Genomic DNA, 20,950 nt, shown 5'->3' with positions numbered 1-20,950 from the left:
AATAGTCCACGATAGGAAAACTCCATGTTGCAATATCATCATCATTACAGGATCCCGTGAGATCATGATTATCATCAATATTGACTGCTGCTATTACTTGTTGGTCACAGTCGTCAAGAGGAGGAGAAGGAGAAGCCAAGTCTTCTGGAGAAGGAAACTCAAGGGTTGCTAATTCTTCTTGATCGCAATCCTTAAGTGGAGGAGGATAAGCCATGACAAATTCATCCAGAGAAGGAAACTCAAGGGTTGCTAATGCTTCTTGATCACATTCCGCAAGTGGAGGAGGGCAAGCCATGACAAAATCATCCAGAGAAGGAAACTCCCATGTTCCAATATCAATACCCTTGAAGAACACGAAATTATCATCACCATTGCCAGGTTCTCGTTGTTGAATAGGCATTGTCGGACTGGTAGTAGTTTGGCTTTGTCTCGACGCTTTTTTCTTTCTAGGCTTCTTTTCCTCCAATCGATCAATTTCTCCGTGTTTCCTCTTCTTTTCACTTGGAATTCCTGACGACATTGATGCAGCTGGTGCTTTGTACCGCTCGTTTTTTCGAAGAAGCAAAATCGCACCCTCATCAACAAGGCTTGTATACTCTTCCAAATACCACTCCCCATGATGCACTGAGCCTTGGTTAACATATCTAAGTTTCCTCTTTCTCCCAATTGGCTTTCTTTCTTGATCGGCCTCGCCTTCATCATCATACACCAATTTGGCAGCCTCCTTTTGGTTCCATGTACCAGACCCAACTCTTCGACCAAAATTACAAACCCTCCCCTTGGAGCCCAGTTTCTTCATAGACGATGTGAAAAAGTACAAAAGGTCTGAGTTGTTAAAAACCACGGAATACCTGTCCCAAATTTCCCAAGGCTCTTCCTGACCAAACAAATCACAATCATAAACAATAAAATCTGGGGCAATATCAAAACCAAGAAAGTACCTAATCAATTGTGAGTCCGTGGGGCGGAATAAAATCTTCATACCTAATGGTAGAGGCTGAATGAAGTCTTCCACACAAATACCACATAGTGATTTGTATTGTCGCTCGTTTTTCCGGAGCCGAAAAATTGCACATGAATTAGCAACCTCAACACTAGTATACTCATCCAAACACCACTGCACATGTTGATCTGACCCTTGGTTGTGATATCTAAGCTTTCTCTTCACCCCAATTGATCTGCCCTCGTCCTCATCGTCGCACACAAACTTGATTGGCTCCTTCTGAGTCCAACTACCACCGCCAATTGTTCGGTTGATCCTTGAACCACCATTAGGGCTCAGTTTCTTTAACGAAGGCATGAAGAAGTAAAGTTCATCTGGGTTGTATTGGTTTAGAAACCCTAGATATCTGTCCCAGATTTCCCAGGGCTCTTCCTGGCCAAATAGATCGCAATCAGTAATAATAAAATTCGGGGCAGAATCGTGGAGAATAAACCTGACGAGCAGTGAATCGGTGGGGATGAATGACATCTTCATACCTAACGGCAGCGTTGGCATCACAGACCCAGAAGAAGACGAGGAGGCCACCATCGAATTTGAGGGCTCGGACGTGAGAAACCCACCGGAATAAGAAGAAGATGAAATCGACATTGAGATTCGGGGAGAGAAAAAGTAGAGAACTTTGGAAGGAATCAGAGGTGTTGGGATTGAGGGCTTTTTTTTCTTCACACAGAGCAAACAAAGAAGAACTGAAGAAGAGTTGACGCGTTCCGCGTCTTTAATAGGTTCGCTTATAATACCTAGAGGAATTAGGATTAGGTTTGCTCATTCTCCTAGTTGGGGTTGGGTTCGGGTTATTCTTTCTTTTTTTAATTACAAAAGACTCTTTAATCTTTTAAAAAAAAAAGCACAAAAGATCCTTGAACCTATGGGGTCAATTTCAGTTAGGTGTAAATTATCAAGTTTTGTCGTTTCGATACTCCAAGTTTACTACGTACCGTTAACAATTAATTTGTATCTCGCCGTTAAAAAATTTCATTAACTGTTGACATGGACATATGGCAGTAGAGGTTGCACGATAGAATGAAAAATTCATCATTTTTGTATGTAATATTGTCCAATTTAAGTTTGTACCATGTAAAGGAGAAGCCGTAATCAATTTTAGACTGTTGGACAATGAGTGTATGCAATATAGTGCAATCCACCAAATACTATTACTCTAGCCAAATGCCTCTAGTAAATACTTATACAACTTATACATATGTTTATTTTACGTGTACACCGCACACCATTTAAAGTGTACAGGTGATTAAGATTCAAGAAGGCTTTTTACCTGCACGATGGAGCTCGAAGAGTTGTTGTATCTTAAGAGAAGTTCATCATTCAACCATGTGCAGTAGGAGATGATTTATCAAAACAGTGCATTTACAGGCCTCGACTTAATAAGTTTCTCCCATATAAAAATCTACATATTATTATACTTTCTTACTTTTCCTTTATTTCTTATCACTATTATAGAGTGTAATACAAGTATACAACTCCAACGTCAACTAGAATGCTCTCTCCAAACCTAACCGCCCCAATATTAGGGTTATCTCATGGCAGCCGACGCCAGCCTCTTCTCTAAGGGGTCCTTCTTCCCACGTTTTATGGTTTTTCAGCCTTCCAACATCGTCCTTTTACGGCGAACTCTCAACCACATCAACCTCTCTGTCAAACTAAATCGCTCAACCAAGAACTTTGGTTTTCTCAGAGAACATTTCAAAGAAAAACCGGCCTCCGGCATTGGTGCAGTATGGCTTTTCGGCGTCTAATCGCAGAGAAGGAATTCTCGCATTGGTTCCGACCACGACGAGGGCGGCTCAAGGATGATTGTTTGGAAGTGTAGGTGAAGAGCAGATCTAACGAGCTGCGAGGGATGATAGCACAGGCATTCGGATCTGTGACGAAGGTGTTGAGGAGAACGACGATGGCCTTTGTTACTACGAACACGACGTCGATGGATTTTGGACTTCGATTTGCAGAGACCGCGGTTATGAAGGCTCTGTCCCCGATCGGCACTGATATTGCCGCCTATGTGAAGCCGAGTTTTTTGGGACTCAGTTTGTAGCCGGTCGGAGAAGGCTTTGAAAGCAAACCTGGGTCAGGTTTGAAGTGGTTTGGAGGCTGTTGCCATCGCAAGATGATGGTGAGGGTGAGTCAGTCATGGCAGAACTACTATGCCCACGACGGTGTTGCAGTGATGCACAGGGAGATTGCAGAGGGGGTGCCCGGAGAAAGTTGGGTGCCCAGAAAGCTTTGGAAGCCCAACATAAATGAGTGGCCCAATTTGGTTGGGTACTGACGGTAAGTGGACTTTGGGTGCCCAAATCAGTTTTGGGTACCTTTTGGACTTGGGCTATTTCGGGGATCCAATTGATGGACTTTAATTATCTAGGGTTTCGTGTCTGGGATCCCGGAGGTTTGATTCAACAAAATACACTACTGTTTGGCATCTGTAGTACTAGCGAATCTTCTGGAGTAGTACTGAAGGAGGATTCAAGCTATTCTGTAATAGCGGAGCATGGAGTGTTCAATGAATAGACCTATTTCTATGTACCACTATAGGTACTACCACATCTTCTTATTCTGTCTGTATATGGTAGCAGAAGGGTATGTAACGGTCATTCTGGCTTGAGGCTAGCACAAGTTTCTCTTGTTTGGATGACGCTCCAGAAAGTGTTCTAGATGTGTTACGATATGATTGTAATCAACTCTATTGAGTTCTAATCTATAAAGTTATTTCCTTGATTCAAAAAAAAAAAAATTCGTATCACTATTATATTATTGTTATTTTCTGCAATATTACGCTATTATTTTGTGTTCTAATAAAAATAACATGTATAACAAACCAAGATAAGAAAACAACAACACAAAGCAGACTATGGCCGCAAGATCTCTCCATCATTGGCAGCCTTTTGGAAGCGTCATGCTTTTTTTTGTACACCTTGGCCGCCTTTAGATATCGGACACCAGAGCTCTCAAACCTCTTCTATTTTGTAGCATACTTGCATAAACTCTGCCTTACAACCCCAGTTCTGTGACAGCGGGGACCTGCGAAGCGCACTAAGATCTTTAAGTGACAAAATATTGTTGTATGTACATTGCAATAACTATTTTTAAAGATCTTATACGTTCCAATATTATACAGTATACACAAAATTTATGTGTCCATTCGGAACAAAAATAAAAACATCTCTTGGTCTAAATGGGTAAGATTTTGTAGAAGAAATATTTAGCGTGACAAAATATTGCAGTATTATATTGCAATAACAATTTTCAAAGATTTAATGTATTTTAGTATGTACAAAGTATAAACAAAGTTTATAATATATTCATCCGGACAAAAAAAAAAAACATCTCCAGGTCTAAATGGGCAAGATAACTAATGCGTTAAAAAGATTACTTATCCATGTAAATAATCAGTTGCTATCACTTGTTCATAATCGGTTCTTGCAAATCCAAGGTGAAAGCGCATCACTCTACCTTTACAGTGTATCTCATTCTTCAATTCCACAATCTCAGCCAAAGCTAAATCACTTTTAAACTATGCGGCAACAACATCGAACTTCTGAATCGCGGCTCCGAAATTTTATTCCACTTTTATAAAACTTCGATAAACCTTGGAGAATGTATGTTCTAAATGGCTTTTACCTACCAACAAGTATACGATCCTTAAAGAAAGACTAGCCCCCTAATCATTGGCAGTATGGGGCATTTGGATGCAAAGAAAATGAAATTCAGCCGATAGCTGAAAAATTATTTAAGGATGAAGCTGTTATCAAAATTATTTCCCACTAGGGGAGCTTTGATGACACTGATTGAGCAATATATAACTTGAATAAAAGGAAGATAGATTCAGTGAAGCAACATGAGGGTGGTGTGAAGCCCTGCTTTTTGATTGAGTGTTTGAAAAGACTAACCAGTGATAATTCTATCAAGGATGATATTTATTAGGCTTTGAAAACTTTGACTCCATATATGGGGCATCCCTAATGTAGAGACAAATTTACAATAACTGATGGACTAGAGATTGTGATGAAAGTTGCCGGGAATGATAAGAATATATTTGCCAGTGTTATTATGCTAGTTACTAGTGGTGCAAAAGGTGATAAAGACACAAATGAGTCTTTCATATATTAGGGGTTTGGTAAGTATATTTTGGAAACTCAAGGGTTGCTAATGCTTCTTGATCACAATCCATAAGTGGAGGAGAACAAGCCATGACAAAATCATCCAAAGAAGGAAACTCAAGGGTTGCTAATGCTTCTTGATCACATTCTGTAAGTGAAGGAGGACAAGCCATGACAAAATCATCCAAAGAAGGAAACTCCCATGTTCCAATATCAATATCCTTGAAGAACACAAAATTATCATCACCACCACTGTCAGGTTCTTGTTGTTGAATAGGCACTGTGGGACTGGTAGCAGTTTGGCTTTGCCTATCAAGTAAATCCGAGTCCTGCATTACTAGTTGTCTGGAAGCTTTTTTCTTTTTAGGCTTCTTCTCCTCCAATCGATCAATCTCTCTGTGTTTCCTCTTCTTTTCCCTTGGAATTCCTGACGACATTGATGAAGCTAGTGCTTTGTACCACTCGTTTTTTTTAAGAAACAAAATTGCACCCTCATCAACAAGGCTTGTGTACTCTTCCAAATACCACTCCCCATGATGCACAGAGCCTTGGTTAACATATCTAAGTTTTCTCTTTCTCCCAATCGGCTTTCTTTCTTGATCGGCCTCGCCTTTATCATCAAAATTAATACCCACTGGGGAGCTTTGATGACACTGATTAGGCAATACATAACTTGAATAAAAGGAAGATAGATTCAGTGAAGCAACATGAGGGTGGTGTGAAGTCCTGCTTTGTGATTGAGTGTTTGAAAAGACTAACCAGTGATAATTCCACTAAGGATGATATTTATTAGGCTTTGAAAACTTTGACTCCATATATGGGGCATCCCCAATGTAGAGACAAATTTACAGCAACTGATGGACTAGAGATTGTGATGAAAGTTGTCGGGAATGATAAGAATATATTTGCCAGTGTTATTATGCTAGTTACTAGTGGTGCAAAAGGTGATAAAGACACAAATGAGTCTTTCATATATTAGGGGTTTGATACGTATATTTTGGAAACAATTCAAAATCTTGAAAAAACTATTGACGATCATATGGTTTTCATAGATTTATATAAGGATGAGATTGTGGATGCCATAGAATCTGATCACCTCATTCACATGTACTATCATCAGAGATGTTCTAGCACATGATGACACCCGTTTTTCATATTTTCAAATTTATAATATTGCGCGGAGTCTCATCAACATTGGAATTGTTGAACCTTTGATTCCCTCCTTCAGTAAGAGGTGGCCAAACAATGTTTGTTATTCTATAGCAAGCAACATTTTGGATACTATTGATATCAATGGACAAGTTGTACATGTCATTTATGATTCCAGTGGTATTGAGGTAGTTCTCCAACACGTTTTCAAACAGATTAAGGTTGTTGGGAAACAGCATCATGGAGCAGTTCTCCAACGTACTGGTGTTGAACATTGCTATTCGTTGCTCTCCAAGTTGACAGGAAGCAACACCAGTATTGAGAATTTGGCAAGTGACTTTATTGTTGAGAAGCGTATGGATAAGCTAATCAAACTATGGGATGAATTTTCTGATAACTCTTTAGTCCCGCAAGAGATTATGTCTCTTATTTTAGTACCCTCATCTAGCTCCTATAGAAATGTAATGAGAACATACTTGGGCTGGAGAACGTGCAATCTAAAAAATGCGGAACTTTCATTTGGAATCGATAGTGCAATTGAATTGTTGTCGCATAATCGAGGCTCTTACTGTAAACATTGATATTAATAGCAGACCATTGATGCTAAAATTTATTGTATGGATAAGGAAACTCATTCAGTTTGTAAGGAGGCTGCTACAACCGCCCTAATTCATTTGGGACTTGATAACTAGTACTTCTAACTTGCTTGTTGTAGCTAGTGAATACTACTCCATATTGTTGTATGTACATTGCAATAACTATTTTTAAAGATCTTATACGTTCCAATATTATACAGTATATATACACAAAATTTATGTGTCCATTCGGAACAAAAACGAAAACATCTCTTGGTCTAAATGGGTAAGATTTTGCAGAAGAAATATTTAGCGTGACAAAGTATAAACAATTTTTTACATTGCAATAACAATTTTTAAAGATTTAATGTATTTCAATATGTACAAAGTATAAACAAAGTTAATAATATGTTCATCCGGACAAAAAAAAAAAAAAACAGGGTTGTGACAAGTTACCCAAATAAGGCTCAACAGGAACCCAAATGCTCCATGAAGAGATGTTTGTGCCCATTTACCCAAACTAACAGTGCAACGACACTTCTGGGCTTTGAAAACAAACAAATCACAAACCGTGCCACTACCCCTTACCCACTAACAGTACGACTCCATTCACTTTACCTTTTCAGTTCTCTCTCTCTCTCTCTCTCTCTTTGGGGAAATGACCATGATACTCACTGAACACCGGCGATTAAGATTCAAGGTCTGGCAACGCTTGTATTTTCTCCGGCTTCGGAAACATCAAAAGAGGTCAAAATTGAATTTCTGATTCGTTTTTAAGATTTTTAGGTTTTCTGGGAAGTCAATTAAATAAATCTTCGATTTAAACTTGTTGAAAGTTTAAATTTGGTTCATATCTGTGAAATCTGTGAAAATAGACTTTGCATGTGCGAAAATATGTGAAATCTAGGGTTTCTGGTTCATACATGTGAAATACTATTGTGAATGTTGTTTTTTGATTATAAACTGTTAATTGAGTGAAAATGGAGACTCATTGAAAGCCTATTGCGGAGTCGAAACCAAAAAAAAAAGAAAAGATTATTGCCCCCTAATAATATGTCTATTGGGGGGCAATAATCACTGCACTGTTTATTAAAGTACACTAATATGTTATTGATTGAAAATGGAGTGTTTTCTTAGTGGTCTATTGGGGGCAATAAATTGCCCCCAAATAATTTCTTAACTGTGGTTAATTAATCACTGAAATTAGGGCTTTGAAAAGTTTTCTGATTTTTTGTGTTTATTAAAGTACACTAATCTGTAGACCTGTAAATGGACCGGATTTTGATCCGGACCCGCTCCAGATCCGTGGCTATTGGACGGGTTTGGATCGAAAATTTTGATCCGTTGATCCGTTAATGATCCGAATCCGTTGACCCGTTTATTTAACGGATCAAATACGGATTTAGGTCGATCCGATCCGTTAATGATCCGGCCCCTTTTTGTAATAATAAAATATTATTTTTTATTAATATATTATTATTTTAAAAAATATAAAATATGAAGAATTTCTAATACAAATTTTTTGCAGAAATTTAAGGAACGGGTAGCATTAAGAATTTTGATAACGTAATTCTACTTTTGGTGATAGTTTTCATGTTGTTTTAATATTTTAATAATATCTTATGAGGTATAATGATATAAATTTAATATTACTATTTAAAATTTTAAAATATTTGAAATTATAAACGGGTCGGATTAGCGGATCGGGTATCCGTTAACCCGGCGGATACGGATTTGGATCGAGCCATCAATGATCCGCTGGGTTAACGGAGCGGGTTTAGATCTAATTTTTTTTTAAGTAAACGGATTTGGATTTAGGTCGATCCGATCCAAATCCGATCCATTTACAGGTCTACTAATCTGTTATTGATTGAAAATGGAGTTTTCTTAGTGGTATATTATTGCCCCCCTAATAATGTCTTTATTGGAGGTCAGTAATGTTAGAAACTTTGATTTTAAAAGTCTAAGATTATGATTTTGGTTTTGTTTGCGCGCAGAATTTTGAACGAGAAAGAAACAAAAAAAATCCTTCCTTTTGTCTTATTTATGAGAATCATGCACTAGTTGGTCACTTGGTTTATGCCGGCTTAAAACAATTTAACAACCCAACTGATCTGAAAATCTTTCCACTGACATTACTTGCTTGTTCCTCCGACTTATCCACATCAAAACTCTTTATTGATCTCACCTCCTCTTCAGAAATGGCCCTTGACCTCTCGTCGTGATCTATGCTCTGGCTAGCTCTTCTATATGGAAATTCTATCTCCATGTCCGATACAAACTTCTTTAAATGCTTTCTGAATCGTGGGTACTTATTCAAGTCATTATGTTTCCCTCCTTGTATCCACAGTGGTTCATACCGGTACTTCGAATGATACCAAAGCTGCTGGCCATGCCACCAGTGCACCAGTTCATCAGCCGTCCCATGAATCACCAGTACAGGACAACTAACTAAAGGTATTTTCTCAAGGTTCTTATAAATGTCAAACGAATATGATCGTCGCTCCAATCCTGCGGCACAAAGTGCAAACGATACTAACCGAAGGGCAGATGTGATAGCACTTTGAAGAACCACACCCCTCAATCTCGGCAACCGGGTTGCAAGGTCTATTGTAGGTCCAGCTCCAATGGAACTCCCATATAAGATGACATCTTCCTCCTTTGCATCGTACTTGTCCACAAGGTATCTATACGCAGCTTCTATGTCTGCATAAGTGTTTTCCTCACTTGGCTTCCCGGTGGACTGGCCGTAACCAGAGTAATCGTACCCCAATACATTGACTCCGAGGTGATCGCTGAGCTCAGTCAAGCCCCTGAGCCTCATTAGATTACCCAAATCTACTGCATTTCCATGCGAGTATAGAACAGTCAAGGAAGCCGAGGGGTTCTTAACATACACTGCCACGATATCATTCCCTCTCTCGGTCCTGATCTTGACAACGTCCATCCCTGGCTTCAACTCCGGTTTGTACCAAGGAAACTTTGTGTACGTGACAGCGCTCAACTCCAGCTTTAGCTTCTTGCTCCCTTCCTCCTCCTCCAGTGTGTAGAAAGGTTTTTCCGGAGGGTGAAACAGATAATCGGTTGCAAGTGAAGAAAACACAGCATGCATAAAACCCATCGACTAAGAGATTATTATATTCGCTCAATATCGTTGTTTGGTGGAGGAAAGATGTAAAGACGTTGGAATTCAGTTATGCAGGGACCTGCAAGCAATATTGGCTCTGAGAATACGCCATGGTGGGTGGCTGTGTTTATATAGAATGGGAATTGTGTTGTGTTTGGCTCTTAGAAGAATTAGGATTGAAGGTAAATTCAAGTCTGGAGGTGAAAAAAGTTTTTCTGTTTTGATATGGACTGCTCACTTTCATACTTCCAATTGGATTAGATTAGCTCACTGCTTTCTCATACAAATACCTTTTCCGTTTAAAGTATTTTTAGAAGCAATCCCAAACGGACAAAAAACAAGAGGGGAAACGGTGGGTTTTTCAACATCTCGCACAATCTATTATACGACCTTGTAAGCTATGATGACAATTACATCGCAAAGTTATGATTTAAAATTAAAATATTTCTTTATTTTTTTTTGAAATAAGAGAATTCATTGAATTAGCGATAGAAATCGCTCATGAGGGCATCCCACATGAGATTGGGAGCATACAAAAGCCAATTTCGGCTTGACCATAGAGCTAGATGAGAACAAATCAGAAGGTGTACTCCACCAACAATTTGTCCTTTTACAATAAAACATTGCTCTGAAGCACTAATAGAGAACTTAGCAAAAACTGAAGATATAATCCCAGCCTCCTCAAGATAATTACCAACAATAGCACCATTGTCATGACCTTGAGATTTGTAGAGCAAATCATCAGTATCTGCAATTCGGGTATGCAAGGAATTGGTAGACCAATCAAAACTAAATTCATCCCAGCCTAAAACACACTGCTCGCCAAGGCACTCAATTGTGGTACTCACAACGCGATTGTACTGAGACTCTTCATAGAATGTAGCAATGATCAATTTACCCAAGAGTAAGCGCATCACACCCAAAATATTACACGTAGCAAAACTGAAACAGCAACCAGATCGAAGGTCTCCTGGGTCCCAAATCCAGACCCTTGGAGAGGTCTGGCCCAACAGAAAGTTGAACTGGGCCCAGAAGCAGCCCAAATTCATAGAAGCTCGATCTGATCTGGACACCCAAGATCGGGCACCCTTCATCTGTGCCCCGGCCGACCACCACTTCAGGCATCCTCGGTCTCCCTGCAACACCACCGTCCGCATCACAAACTGGAGTTCGAAGGGCGAAACCCAGAGTTCGATCAACCCAAGGCAGAATCTCCAGGCGCGGCTGCGTAAGATCGCCTCCAACCCAGGCCATACCAGTTTCTCCGACATCGACCGCATCAAGGCTACCCACCAGAGAAGAACCCAGCCACCGCTCAGCAGCGCCGCCATCCATCTCGACCGGTTTATCCGAGATCCACCATACCGGAACCGAAGCCCACCCTTCAGCCGCCCTCTCCGTGGCCGCTCTCGCGATCCAAAAGAAAGGCAAAGGAGATCTGCCATGGCAGATCCGTACCCATCAGGAATCAAACAGAAATGGGAGGTCAAGACACGCGATCGATGTGAGTGATTGCGTGAGGTAGGGGTGCGATTGAGATCATGCGCACCATGCTCGACACCGGTGACGGCGTCGCTAGGGTTCGGGAGACCGAGAGCAAGAGGCATCTCCGTCTTTCTTGGAGGCTACTAGAGTTCTCTTTTTTCTAAAATATTTCTTTATTTCTTTATTCATTGGGGATTATTCTAAATATTATGTTTATTATGTTATTTATGATTTTAACATTTTTTTATATTTATATGTAACAATTATTTGACCGTTATATGATTTATGAGGCTAATTATGATGATTGGTAAGTATGGCTTATATAAGAGTGCATGGCTAGAGTTGGAAGGCATGATGTGTGGTTGGAAGGCACATGATTAGACGTATTGTTGAATATGAAATGTTGGATGTAGATACATATGAGAGGGGAAAAGCACTCCACCATAATGCAGCCACTGTAGCACAACACCCTACTTTCCTAAAAGTTCTCTAACATATTTTATCATATATCTATTTTTAGTACACACGGTTTTAAGTGCACGGGTGATTAATGTTCAATTAAACTTCTTAGCTGCACGACGGAACTTGAAAAGTTGTTGTATCTTTTGGGAAATTCGTCATTCAACCCTGTGCAGTAGATAACAAATTTTCTCTTAGGACAATACACTTGCACACCTCAACTCAATAAATTTTTTTTTATATAAAATCTATATATTATTTATATCTTTTTACTTTTCTTTGTTTTCTTATTTTCTTTGTGTTCTAATTTTATAGAAATTTCGTCCTATATTTTTTACAACAATCTAAGAAAACATTCGATCAGAATTACAACAATCTAAAAAATTATTCGAGCGGAATTACTGACAAAGACGGACACTATAAAGTTCGAAAAGTCTCGATCAATATCAATTTGGCTTCTTCTTACGAATACCTTAATATTTTTCTTCCGGTCACCATCAATTTCGTTCCTCCTACACCAATCTTTACTGGTATAACTGTACAAGTAAAGACGATGATTTGTATCAAAGAACTTCACCAAAATTTGGTTTTCCAGCCCATTCAAACAAACTTTACTAACTTTACTCAATTACTATTTTCTAAGGTGTCAGAAAACACAATTAAGTGACCCAAAAAATATTATTTTCTCATATCACGGTTATGAGAACACTAGTTTTTAATTAGAACACCAGTTTACCAGAAAACGCATGAACATATTGTCGAGTATGTAAAGCATGGGCTAATATTTCCTCACATTGCACAAGGCATTTCTTTTACCTAATTTAAATGCTACAATACGCGATACCCAATTCCTTTTTTATTGCTTTTGATCTTCCAATTTTCTCGTAGAAATCGGTTGCAGAGGTACCTAAATCAGCTGTTCATAAGCAGCAAGGCTGGTGTCTGTAATGGTTGCGTCACTGTCGCTAGTGGAATCACTTTTTTCATCATTTTGCATCAGTGGTGATCTAGCTGGGATGGACATGGTGAGATTTGTATTAGGGATTGCACAATCAGTTTCTCCAGCTATGCCTGTGGTCTGAGAGGGCCGAGTAGAATTCATTGCAGTGGCCAAGGTAGAAGCAGCAGTAACAGGGCCAGATGTTCTCATTTGCTTTACTCCTCTGTGGATATGCCGGTCACAGTACTTCTGATCAGGAAGAACTTCCCTTTTGCACCGCCACTTCTTTCCATCTGTCCTCCTACACCTGCCTGGTTCAAGTTCTTCGCCACGTCTGTTGTCAAAGTATAAGCCATTGCAATTTACAAGAACTGAAAACAAAAGCAAATGAAATAAGTACGTAAGAATCAGATGATGATTAAAAGGACAAGCTAAAGAAGAACTTTAGTACCCAAAACCATTTAAAAGTTTCAACTTTGGGGGTAATATGGACCACTTTTGTTAAAGCCCAAGTGAACATAGAGTTTATATACCAAGCAACACCAAGTTCAACATTCATTAGTGAGGAAAATCTCTCAGGTCCAGTAGTTATCAATTAATATATATTTAGGGAAAAGAAATATGCGTGGCAAAAAGGTTCGATCTTACTCATATGTCCTGCCTGAAGAACACTTTTTGGGGAGAAGCCTGATCCGGACGATATATTACTGCCAACATTGATGTTGTTTCTGCTTCCTCTGATAATGCCATAATTACCAGCATGATAGTTGCAACCGTAGTCTTTCACACCGATCCAGATGTTATTGTCATTGCAAGTGCTGGCGGTTGCGATCACTTGTCCAGCAGTGGTGGAAGGGGCTACAGCAGCAGGGGTAACAGCGGTTCTGTATGAAGGTGTGCTGGTAGTGTGTGCAACTGTACTAATGTTCTTAGGTAACTCATGATAGCCACTAGAGAAGGTGGTTTGACTGTGGCTGACACTACCATTATTGGAGGGTTGCGCCATAAGTTGAAGGCCTTTGGGGGTTTGAATCTGAAGGTTTTTCTTTGAATTCAACAGTTCGCCATCTGAATTCTTCAGTAGCTTTGTGCTGGGAGGAGAAGTGACTTGAGAAGTTTCCACAGGCTTTCTTGAACGATGGCGCCCTCTGTGCATGTGTTTCTCACAGTACTTCTCATCAGGCACTACATCCCTACTACACCTCCATTTCTTTCCATCAGTTCTTCTACACCTTCCTGGCTCAGTATCCATTTTACTCCTGTAGTCGAAACCCCCATATCCTAGAACTGTAAACAATCGAAATGAATAAATAACAGTATCAAATTAACTGAACCAGAAGAGACCTGTTTCAATGTCACGCAAAACAAACAAATTAATCAACAAATCCAGTCATATAATATAAATTCGCATGCCAATCTTCTGATAGGACACTGATCTATCACATTCAAGTTCAATCCCATGGTACAAAACTCACATTGTGATTAGTACTGGTACTACGGCTCTTTAAATTCGGTGCACAAAGTTGATCGAACTCAACCCGATTCAAATGGGGAAGCTAATGAAAGACATTTTGCTCTAGAATTTAAAGAAAGAAACAGATGATCTATCGACTTCTACAAAATCCCAACAATTTTCAGGAGTCAAAATTTCACAGAACAAAGTACGCTTAAAACTTCTCTCATTGGAACAGAGTCAAACACAGTGATCCTCAAAAACCCAAGTTCAATTATTACAACCACACAGTTCATAAGGCTACCCAAAATAAACAGAGAAATTATCCTTACAGCTGGGATATTGCTGGTAGAAAGCAGCATTAGAAAAACCGGCAGCCACACTCTTCCAAATGGGAAGCACAAGCTGAAAAGGAGCAGGCAACCCAGCTGCTATGTACTTATAAACAAGCCTCTGATGCTCCAACTCATCCAACTGAGCCACCGTAAACTCACTCCTCCTCCTCTTCCCCACTACCTCACAATCACCACCATCACCGCCGATCGAAAGACCGAGCTTGATCGACGGCGGCGGCGATCCTTCATCATCCTCATGCTTGACCTTCACGACTTGGGTGTCGTCCATTTTAAAGAAACCAAACTTTTTTCACAGATTCAGACACCCATTTCGTCGAGCTTTAAAGCTGTGGCGGAAATGAGTGAGGAAACTGTGTTTTGGGTCCGGGTGTGGGTGGGTAAGCCAAGGCAGAAGCCATTTGCTTTGTTTAAAGTGGGGTTTTGTCAGAGTCAGAGTCAGAGAGACTGACAATCCCTGTGTCGCTATACCAGGCTTTTCAGGCCAAAGTTTTCAGAGACGGTTCTTTCTTCTTGGGCTCTGCGAACAGGAAGGTGCGTGGGGGCGACGCTCCAATTGGTGTACGGGTTCGTGGACTGTTGTGGATGTGCTCCACGCGCTTGCTTCGCCAGGTGGTGGGGGGCGCTGCTGGTCTGGCACTACCGGTAGTCTGCACGGCGACACGTCGATCGGAGTTTATGTCTGGCGGGTCCCGCGTTTGCGTCGTTTTGTTTGTCGCTTAACATTTAAAGTTAGGCTATTTTGAAGACCCAAGATCTCCATGAGCTCAAATTTGAAACTTCGAACAATTGATCACATTTGCATGACCCAAGTGTATCTTCTAGTAAACAGATTAACTTTGCCAAAAAAACACAAAGTTAACAATCTGTTCATTAAACTTTAAACTTGTTCGCTAACCACATTTGATCCTGCCCGTATATTAACATATCAAACCCCAATCGTATTTTCGTATATTGGCTTCGAAGTTAATGGCGATGCGTATGGGACTCTCTACACCATTCATGTGGTTACTACTCATGTGGTGTATCGGATTCAGCCACTCATTAATCCCACGTAACAAAGTGGATTGAGGAAGGAAGTCGAGGATATAAAACAAGTAATTGTTCTTGGTGTGCTATTTTAACTAAGAATATGCGCTTGAAGAATGAGATATATCCTTTTGGGACGAGGTTGGTTCTCCTTGACTAAGGAGTTGTATTTGACAACATGTTCTTGTTTTGTCTAATATATGTGATATCAATCTATATTTTAGAGCTAGTGGCCTAATCTCCCATTCAAATTTCCACTCACCAAAAAAAAAAATGGAAACGAAGAAGAAAGAGTGGGTGCTAAGAAAAAATCATACTCCTAAACAATATTGATATTTCCACCTTGTGTAACCCAACAACTAGGGACCATCCATGAGTTGCATAGTTAATGGGGGCACATAGCTAGATCCTAGATCACACTAGGGAAACATTTTAGACCAGTTACATGTGGTGCTACAATGTTGCCAACAATAATCGTTGCATTCACTGCTACCAATTATTTTGGAATTATTCATGATAGTTTGTAGCATCCAATTCAAATATCCAAAAATTACCAAAAAAAAAAAAAAATTCAAATATCCAAGGGTAGGTTGGGCTAGATTCAATAGTGTGTTTGTCTTCATTTACTTGAAATTATTTTGACACAACATAATGAAACAATGTAGCTATTTTGTTTCCAGGAACAATATTAATTATATTTGAATTGAATTGATAGATATCCCGTTAAAGCAAAGAAAGGAACATCATACAGTGATAGGGACACTTGTGTCACAAGAAATTAAGGATTTCATTCCCATCTGGTCTTTTGAATTTTTTATGCTTTGTCATTGATCATATAAGGGAAGGGGAACATATATAGCCAGAACCAAATTAAAGGGTGTAGAGATTTTATCTTTGATATAATTTTAAAAATTCATTAGAAACTCTTCTCGATCTTAGATACTAAAGTGAACAATCTTACGTGTCACTGAATTATAAATTTCGTCTGTTATGATACATTCCGTTGTAAAATATATCTTCAAATAATATTTAGCAACCGATACAACTGTCAGGGTGCTCGATTGATTACCTCACTAGGTAATCATGTATGGATACTTATAAAGTGTGTACCTAGCTAATATTACAACCGAAATCATAATGTTCCAACACACATGTAAGCCATACATTATTTGAAAATGCAAAGCACCAAAGTATGGTGGCATGCCCTACATTATCAATGCAAGATTTGCATATTTATTCGAAAGTAGTAAAAGCTGAGCTGGGTTTATCGTGGCAGCCTCACATTTCTAGTCATCATAAGGTTATGGGAAGCCACTTTTACCCAAATATTTCCCTCATCTAATTTAGGGTATCCTTTCCATTTTGAGGACTACATTGGCACGAAGGTATTATGGCAACAACCTAACAATTTAGGGCAGTGTTGGGTTGGCTTCAACAACCCAATGTCATATGCTTAGATTGACCCAAAAAAAAAATGTCATATGCTTACAGCAAAGCAGCACCAATTAAGCCAGAGAGAGATCGTATATATCTAACGGGCAGACCATTCAAATTTGCTGTCTTGAGCTACACGTACTACGACAATTACATATATACCTTTGAGTTAGTAGCTTTTGAAAAAGACAATGCCTTTTCTGTGTTTTGGTGCTAATTGCCAAAAGATTATGCTACCAACCCATTATTAGGGACCAGATCAATAATTGTCAAGTGCAGCAAGCTATTAAGTAGTGATTAAACTGTTCAAACTCATGAGTGTTGTATAAAAAGCACCGATTCTTGTTTACACTATTTCATAATTAAGTGATTTTTCGAATATTGTACTTCTCATTTTATTAGATAAAACGTGATTATTAACCTTTACGTACACTAATAGTAAATGCATGTGACATGAGACATGAGATGGGTTGTTGACATGTCAATTCATGTAGTTAATAATTTTTAGGGAATTTTCATTATCTATGCAACTATCAATTCGAAGTAATAAATTAATAAGCAGATAAAGAATGCGATGAGAATATGATGGTATAGGGATCGAGAAGCAGGGAGATAAAATGAATAATTCCAAATTATGTTACTAAATAAGTTACTTAGATTAAAAGTAGTAATATTTAAGGAGTAAATTGTTGACTACTAGCTTAAACACAGCTTTCTTACATGAAATGGGTCCTTTTAAAAGGACTGCCCTATATCACAGTCCGTTTCCAGAACTTTACGCTTTATTGTGTATATCTAAGATTTTCCAACCTCACATAAAAATTAAGGAATTCAATGCAAAATAAGCAATGTATTCGGGGGATAAATGTGTAATAAAACCCGACAATACACAAATCTCTGCTTGAAACTTACACATACTGATCCACATTGACCTCTTCTTGAGGACTAAAACCCAACTTCTCCCTTTGACCACAAAAAAAATACAACCCCAACTTCTCCCAGCTTTCCACCTGTGTTTATAGCCGTTACCCCTTTTTTTTTTCTTTTTTCTTTTTTTCCTGTAATCACAATTTCCAGACCAGAAATTCCAGAACACAAAGACAACCACAACAGATATCTCCCTTCTGCAGCAAGATAATCACATCCTCCTTTATCCTAACATAGGAACATAGAACCGAGAAAAGCCAGGCCCATTCCCGTCATTTCACCCCTAAAGATACAGAACAGGAAGCACCAGCATCTGCCACACAAAACCCCCTTTTCATTTCCAGCTACACATGGCCCCTCTCTCTTAAACCCAACCCTAGTTTAACAAACTTAACCCCAGTCAACCCCTCAAACCCCCGCACTCTCTTTTAACCCCTCACTCTTCACTCTCTGCAACACCGACATTACTTTCCTTCTCCTTCTCCAACAATGGCCTCCTCCCGCTGCCACCTCCTCCTCCTCACTCTCCTCTCCCTCGCCGCCGCCATCTCCGCCCACAACATCACCGCCATTCTCGAAGCCAACCCCGAGTACAGCCAGTACAACTCCTTCTTAACCCAAACAAGACTAGCCGACGAGATCAACACCCGCACCACCGTCACCGTCCTCGTCCTCACCAATGGCGTCATGTCATCCCTCGCCGCCAAGCACCCCCTCTCCGTCATCAAGAACGCTCTCAGCCTCCACATCCTTCTCGACTACTACGACCCCGCCAAGCTCCACAAAATCTCCGACGGCTCCGTCCTCACCACCACCCTCTACCAGACCACCGGCCACGCCCCCGGCAACCTCGGCTTCGTCAACATCACCGATCTCTCCGGCGGCAAAGTCGGCTTCGGCTCCGCCGCCCCCGGATCCAAGCTCGACTCCAGCTACACTAAATCCGTCAAGCAGATTCCCTACAACATCTCCGTCCTCGAGATCTCCGCCCCGGTCATCGCCCCCGGCATCTTGACCGCTCCGGCCCCGTCGGCCTCGGATTTGAACATCACCGCGCTTCTAGAAAAAGCCGGGTGCAAAACCTTCGCTTCTTTAATCGTCTCCAGCGGGGTGCTCAAGACTTTCCAGACCACCGCCGATAAGGGATTGACTCTGTTTGTGCCGAACGACGAGGCGTTTAAGGCCAAGGGCGTGCCGGATCTGACCAAGCTCACCAATGCCGAGGTCGTTTCGCTCTTGCAGTACCACGCCGTCCCTAAATACACTCCCAAAGGTGCCCTCAAGACCACCAAGGATCCAATCAGCACTCTCGCCACCAATGGCGCCGGAAAGTACGACCTGACCGTCACCACCTCCGGTGACCAGGTCACACTCCACACCGGAGTCGTCTCCTCCAGAGTCGCCGACACTGTCCTCGACTCTACTCCGTTTTCAGTCTTCACTGTCGACAGTGTTCTTCTCCCAACTGAGCTCTTCGGCAAATCTCCATCGCCGGCGCCGTCGATGGAGCCGGTGGCTGCTCCTTCACCGACACCAGTCGTTGCTCCCAGCCCAGCTTCCGTAGAAGCGCCGTCGCCGTCGGCCGCTTCACCGCCGGCTCCTCCTTCCGAGACACCGGAGGGAGCTCCGTCGGATGCACCGTCGGCAGCGGCGGCGGACAGTACCTCGGCGAACGGAGCTGGTCACGTGACTTCACCTGCATTGTTGATGACAGTGCTCACCGTCGCCTCTGTGACTGTCATTTCCTTCGTTTTCTTGTCCTGAACGGTAATTTGAGATGCGTCTGTTAAATTTTTTTTTTTCTTTCTAGTTTTAATTTATTGGTGTTTGTAGTATTTCGACCGTTTGTTATTGGGTTACAGAGATTTTAAATTTAAATTTTTAAATTTGAAATTTTCGAATTTCTAGTTTTGTATTATGTAAATCGTGTGGCTGGTGTTGTCCTTACTTCAATATCGGGATTTGGAAGTCGATGGCTGTTATCTGTTGACGCTGGGGAATTAAGCCAAGCGCGTGGATGGGTGGATCTGACAAGGATCCACATGGGATAGTGGTGGGGCGTCACGCAACGTTTACTAGCTATTATTATTAAAGTTTTTCAAAATGCTGTGAAGGGACCCACTTTATTTGTTCCTTGCTTCTGGATCGTTCCAGAACATGGATCTGCTTTTGGGCGCGGCGAAATGGTCTGTGAGTCTAACGAACACCCCGCTCCATGGCGCCACCGATGCAAGTAATTGTTATGTTCAAAATTTCAAGTCACTTTAATTTTGAAGTTGCAAATTTAAAATATGATTTACACATAACTTGTATTATACTTCAACACGAACACAAAAAAATAATGATATGAAGGAAGCTGTGTCCGTTTTGAGGGCGTGGGGTTTGCTCGATGCCGACAACGCTGAGAGTTTTTGTAGAAACATAATCGACGATCTCGGTCTATTCGGCTGACGGCTCCGAGGTGGGTTGGATTGTGGAAGCCTGTTTGTAATATGCTCGTGTTTGTCGTAGAACTTGGTTTTCTCTTTGAGTGGTTCTTTTGTAAACAATACTAGCTTGTTACTTCGAAGTTCGGGTTTGAAAGATATCTCTATCTCAATTTCAGCGATGGCGATTTGATTAGATATTTTACAACTAGAATCTGATTTTGCCTCTTTCGCAAGATACGTACGGCAGCAAAATGACCGACATATTTGATATGGGATGACCTATTTTCTTTTTTCTTTTTGACAATTTAGGACCAAGGCAATTTATGGCCGAAACATCCAAGTAGCTCAAAGAAAAGGAAATTAATTGAGATCCAATTAGTAGTGGTGAGGAGAGTGGATCGGAGGATTGAGGGAATTGCTCTTATTGCAAAGTGTCCACTTCTTTTTCGTCGCTAGGTTTTGTTTGATTTGTTGCGGA

At 40.5% G+C, this 20,950-nt stretch overlaps 4 protein-coding genes across 4 annotated transcripts in view; 1 reads left to right on the top strand and 3 right to left on the bottom strand.

The window, feature by feature from the left end:
* Positions 1-1,694, bottom strand: part of LOC121049445 — a 1,858-nt gene extending 164 nt beyond the window's left edge. Inside the window, exons 1-2 of the mRNA XM_040506839.1 lie at positions 985-1,694; positions 1-877 (exon numbers count right to left, since the gene is read on the bottom strand). The exon at positions 1-877 is cut by the window's left edge and continues 164 nt beyond it. Coding sequence (XP_040362773.1) covers positions 1-799 — 799 coding nt within the window. The 5' untranslated portion in view covers positions 800-877; positions 985-1,694. The remainder of the gene's footprint in view (positions 878-984) is intronic.
* Positions 1,695-8,913: 7,219 nt separating this feature from the next.
* LOC112167482 (alpha/beta hydrolase domain-containing protein 17B-like) lies at positions 8,914-9,957 on the bottom strand. The gene has a single exon (XM_040506838.1). The coding sequence runs from the start codon at positions 9,955-9,957 to the stop codon at positions 8,914-8,916; it is 1,044 nt and encodes a 347-aa protein (XP_040362772.1).
* Positions 9,958-12,571: 2,614 nt separating this feature from the next.
* Positions 12,572-15,211, bottom strand: LOC112173085 (growth-regulating factor 9). The gene is made up of 3 exons (XM_024310635.2): positions 14,633-15,211; positions 13,496-14,134; positions 12,572-13,218 (listed from the first exon to the last, which is right to left on the bottom strand). Exons 1-3 carry the CDS (start codon positions 14,922-14,924, stop codon positions 12,815-12,817), a joined length of 1,335 nt encoding a protein of 444 aa, XP_024166403.1. The 5' UTR covers positions 14,925-15,211; the 3' UTR covers positions 12,572-12,814.
* Positions 15,212-18,479: 3,268 nt separating this feature from the next.
* On the top strand, positions 18,480-20,033 carry LOC112182513 (fasciclin-like arabinogalactan protein 10). Its single transcript, XM_024321005.2, has one exon. It carries the CDS (start codon positions 18,533-18,535, stop codon positions 19,805-19,807), a length of 1,275 nt encoding a protein of 424 aa, XP_024176773.1. The 5' UTR covers positions 18,480-18,532; the 3' UTR covers positions 19,808-20,033.
* Positions 20,034-20,950: the final 917 nt, after the last annotated feature.

The sequence above is a fragment of the Rosa chinensis genome, chromosome 1, assembly GCF_002994745.2.
Source record: "Rosa chinensis cultivar Old Blush chromosome 1, RchiOBHm-V2, whole genome shotgun sequence".
Taxonomy (NCBI): domain Eukaryota; kingdom Viridiplantae; phylum Streptophyta; class Magnoliopsida; order Rosales; family Rosaceae; genus Rosa; species Rosa chinensis.
Note: the sequence above shows the minus strand (reverse complement) of the source record. Positions and strands in the feature narration are given on the sequence as shown.

Coding starts and splice junctions, on each gene's coding strand:
- LOC112167482 (XM_040506838.1), bottom strand. CDS start 9,957: ATGGGTTTTATGCATGCTGTGTTTTCTTCACTTGCAACCGATTATCTG.
- LOC112173085 (XM_024310635.2), bottom strand. CDS start 14,924: ATGGACGACACCCAAGTCGTGAAGGTCAAGCATGAGGATGATGAAGGA. Junction 14,135..14,632: donor CTACCAGCAATATCCCAGCT/GTAAGGATAATT, acceptor GATTGTTTACAG/TTCTAGGATATGGGGGTTTC. Junction 13,219..13,495: donor TCTTCAGGCAGGACATATGA/GTAAGATCGAAC, acceptor TTTTGTTTTCAG/TTCTTGTAAATTGCAATGGC.
- LOC112182513 (XM_024321005.2), top strand. CDS start 18,533: ATGGCCTCCTCCCGCTGCCACCTCCTCCTCCTCACTCTCCTCTCCCTC.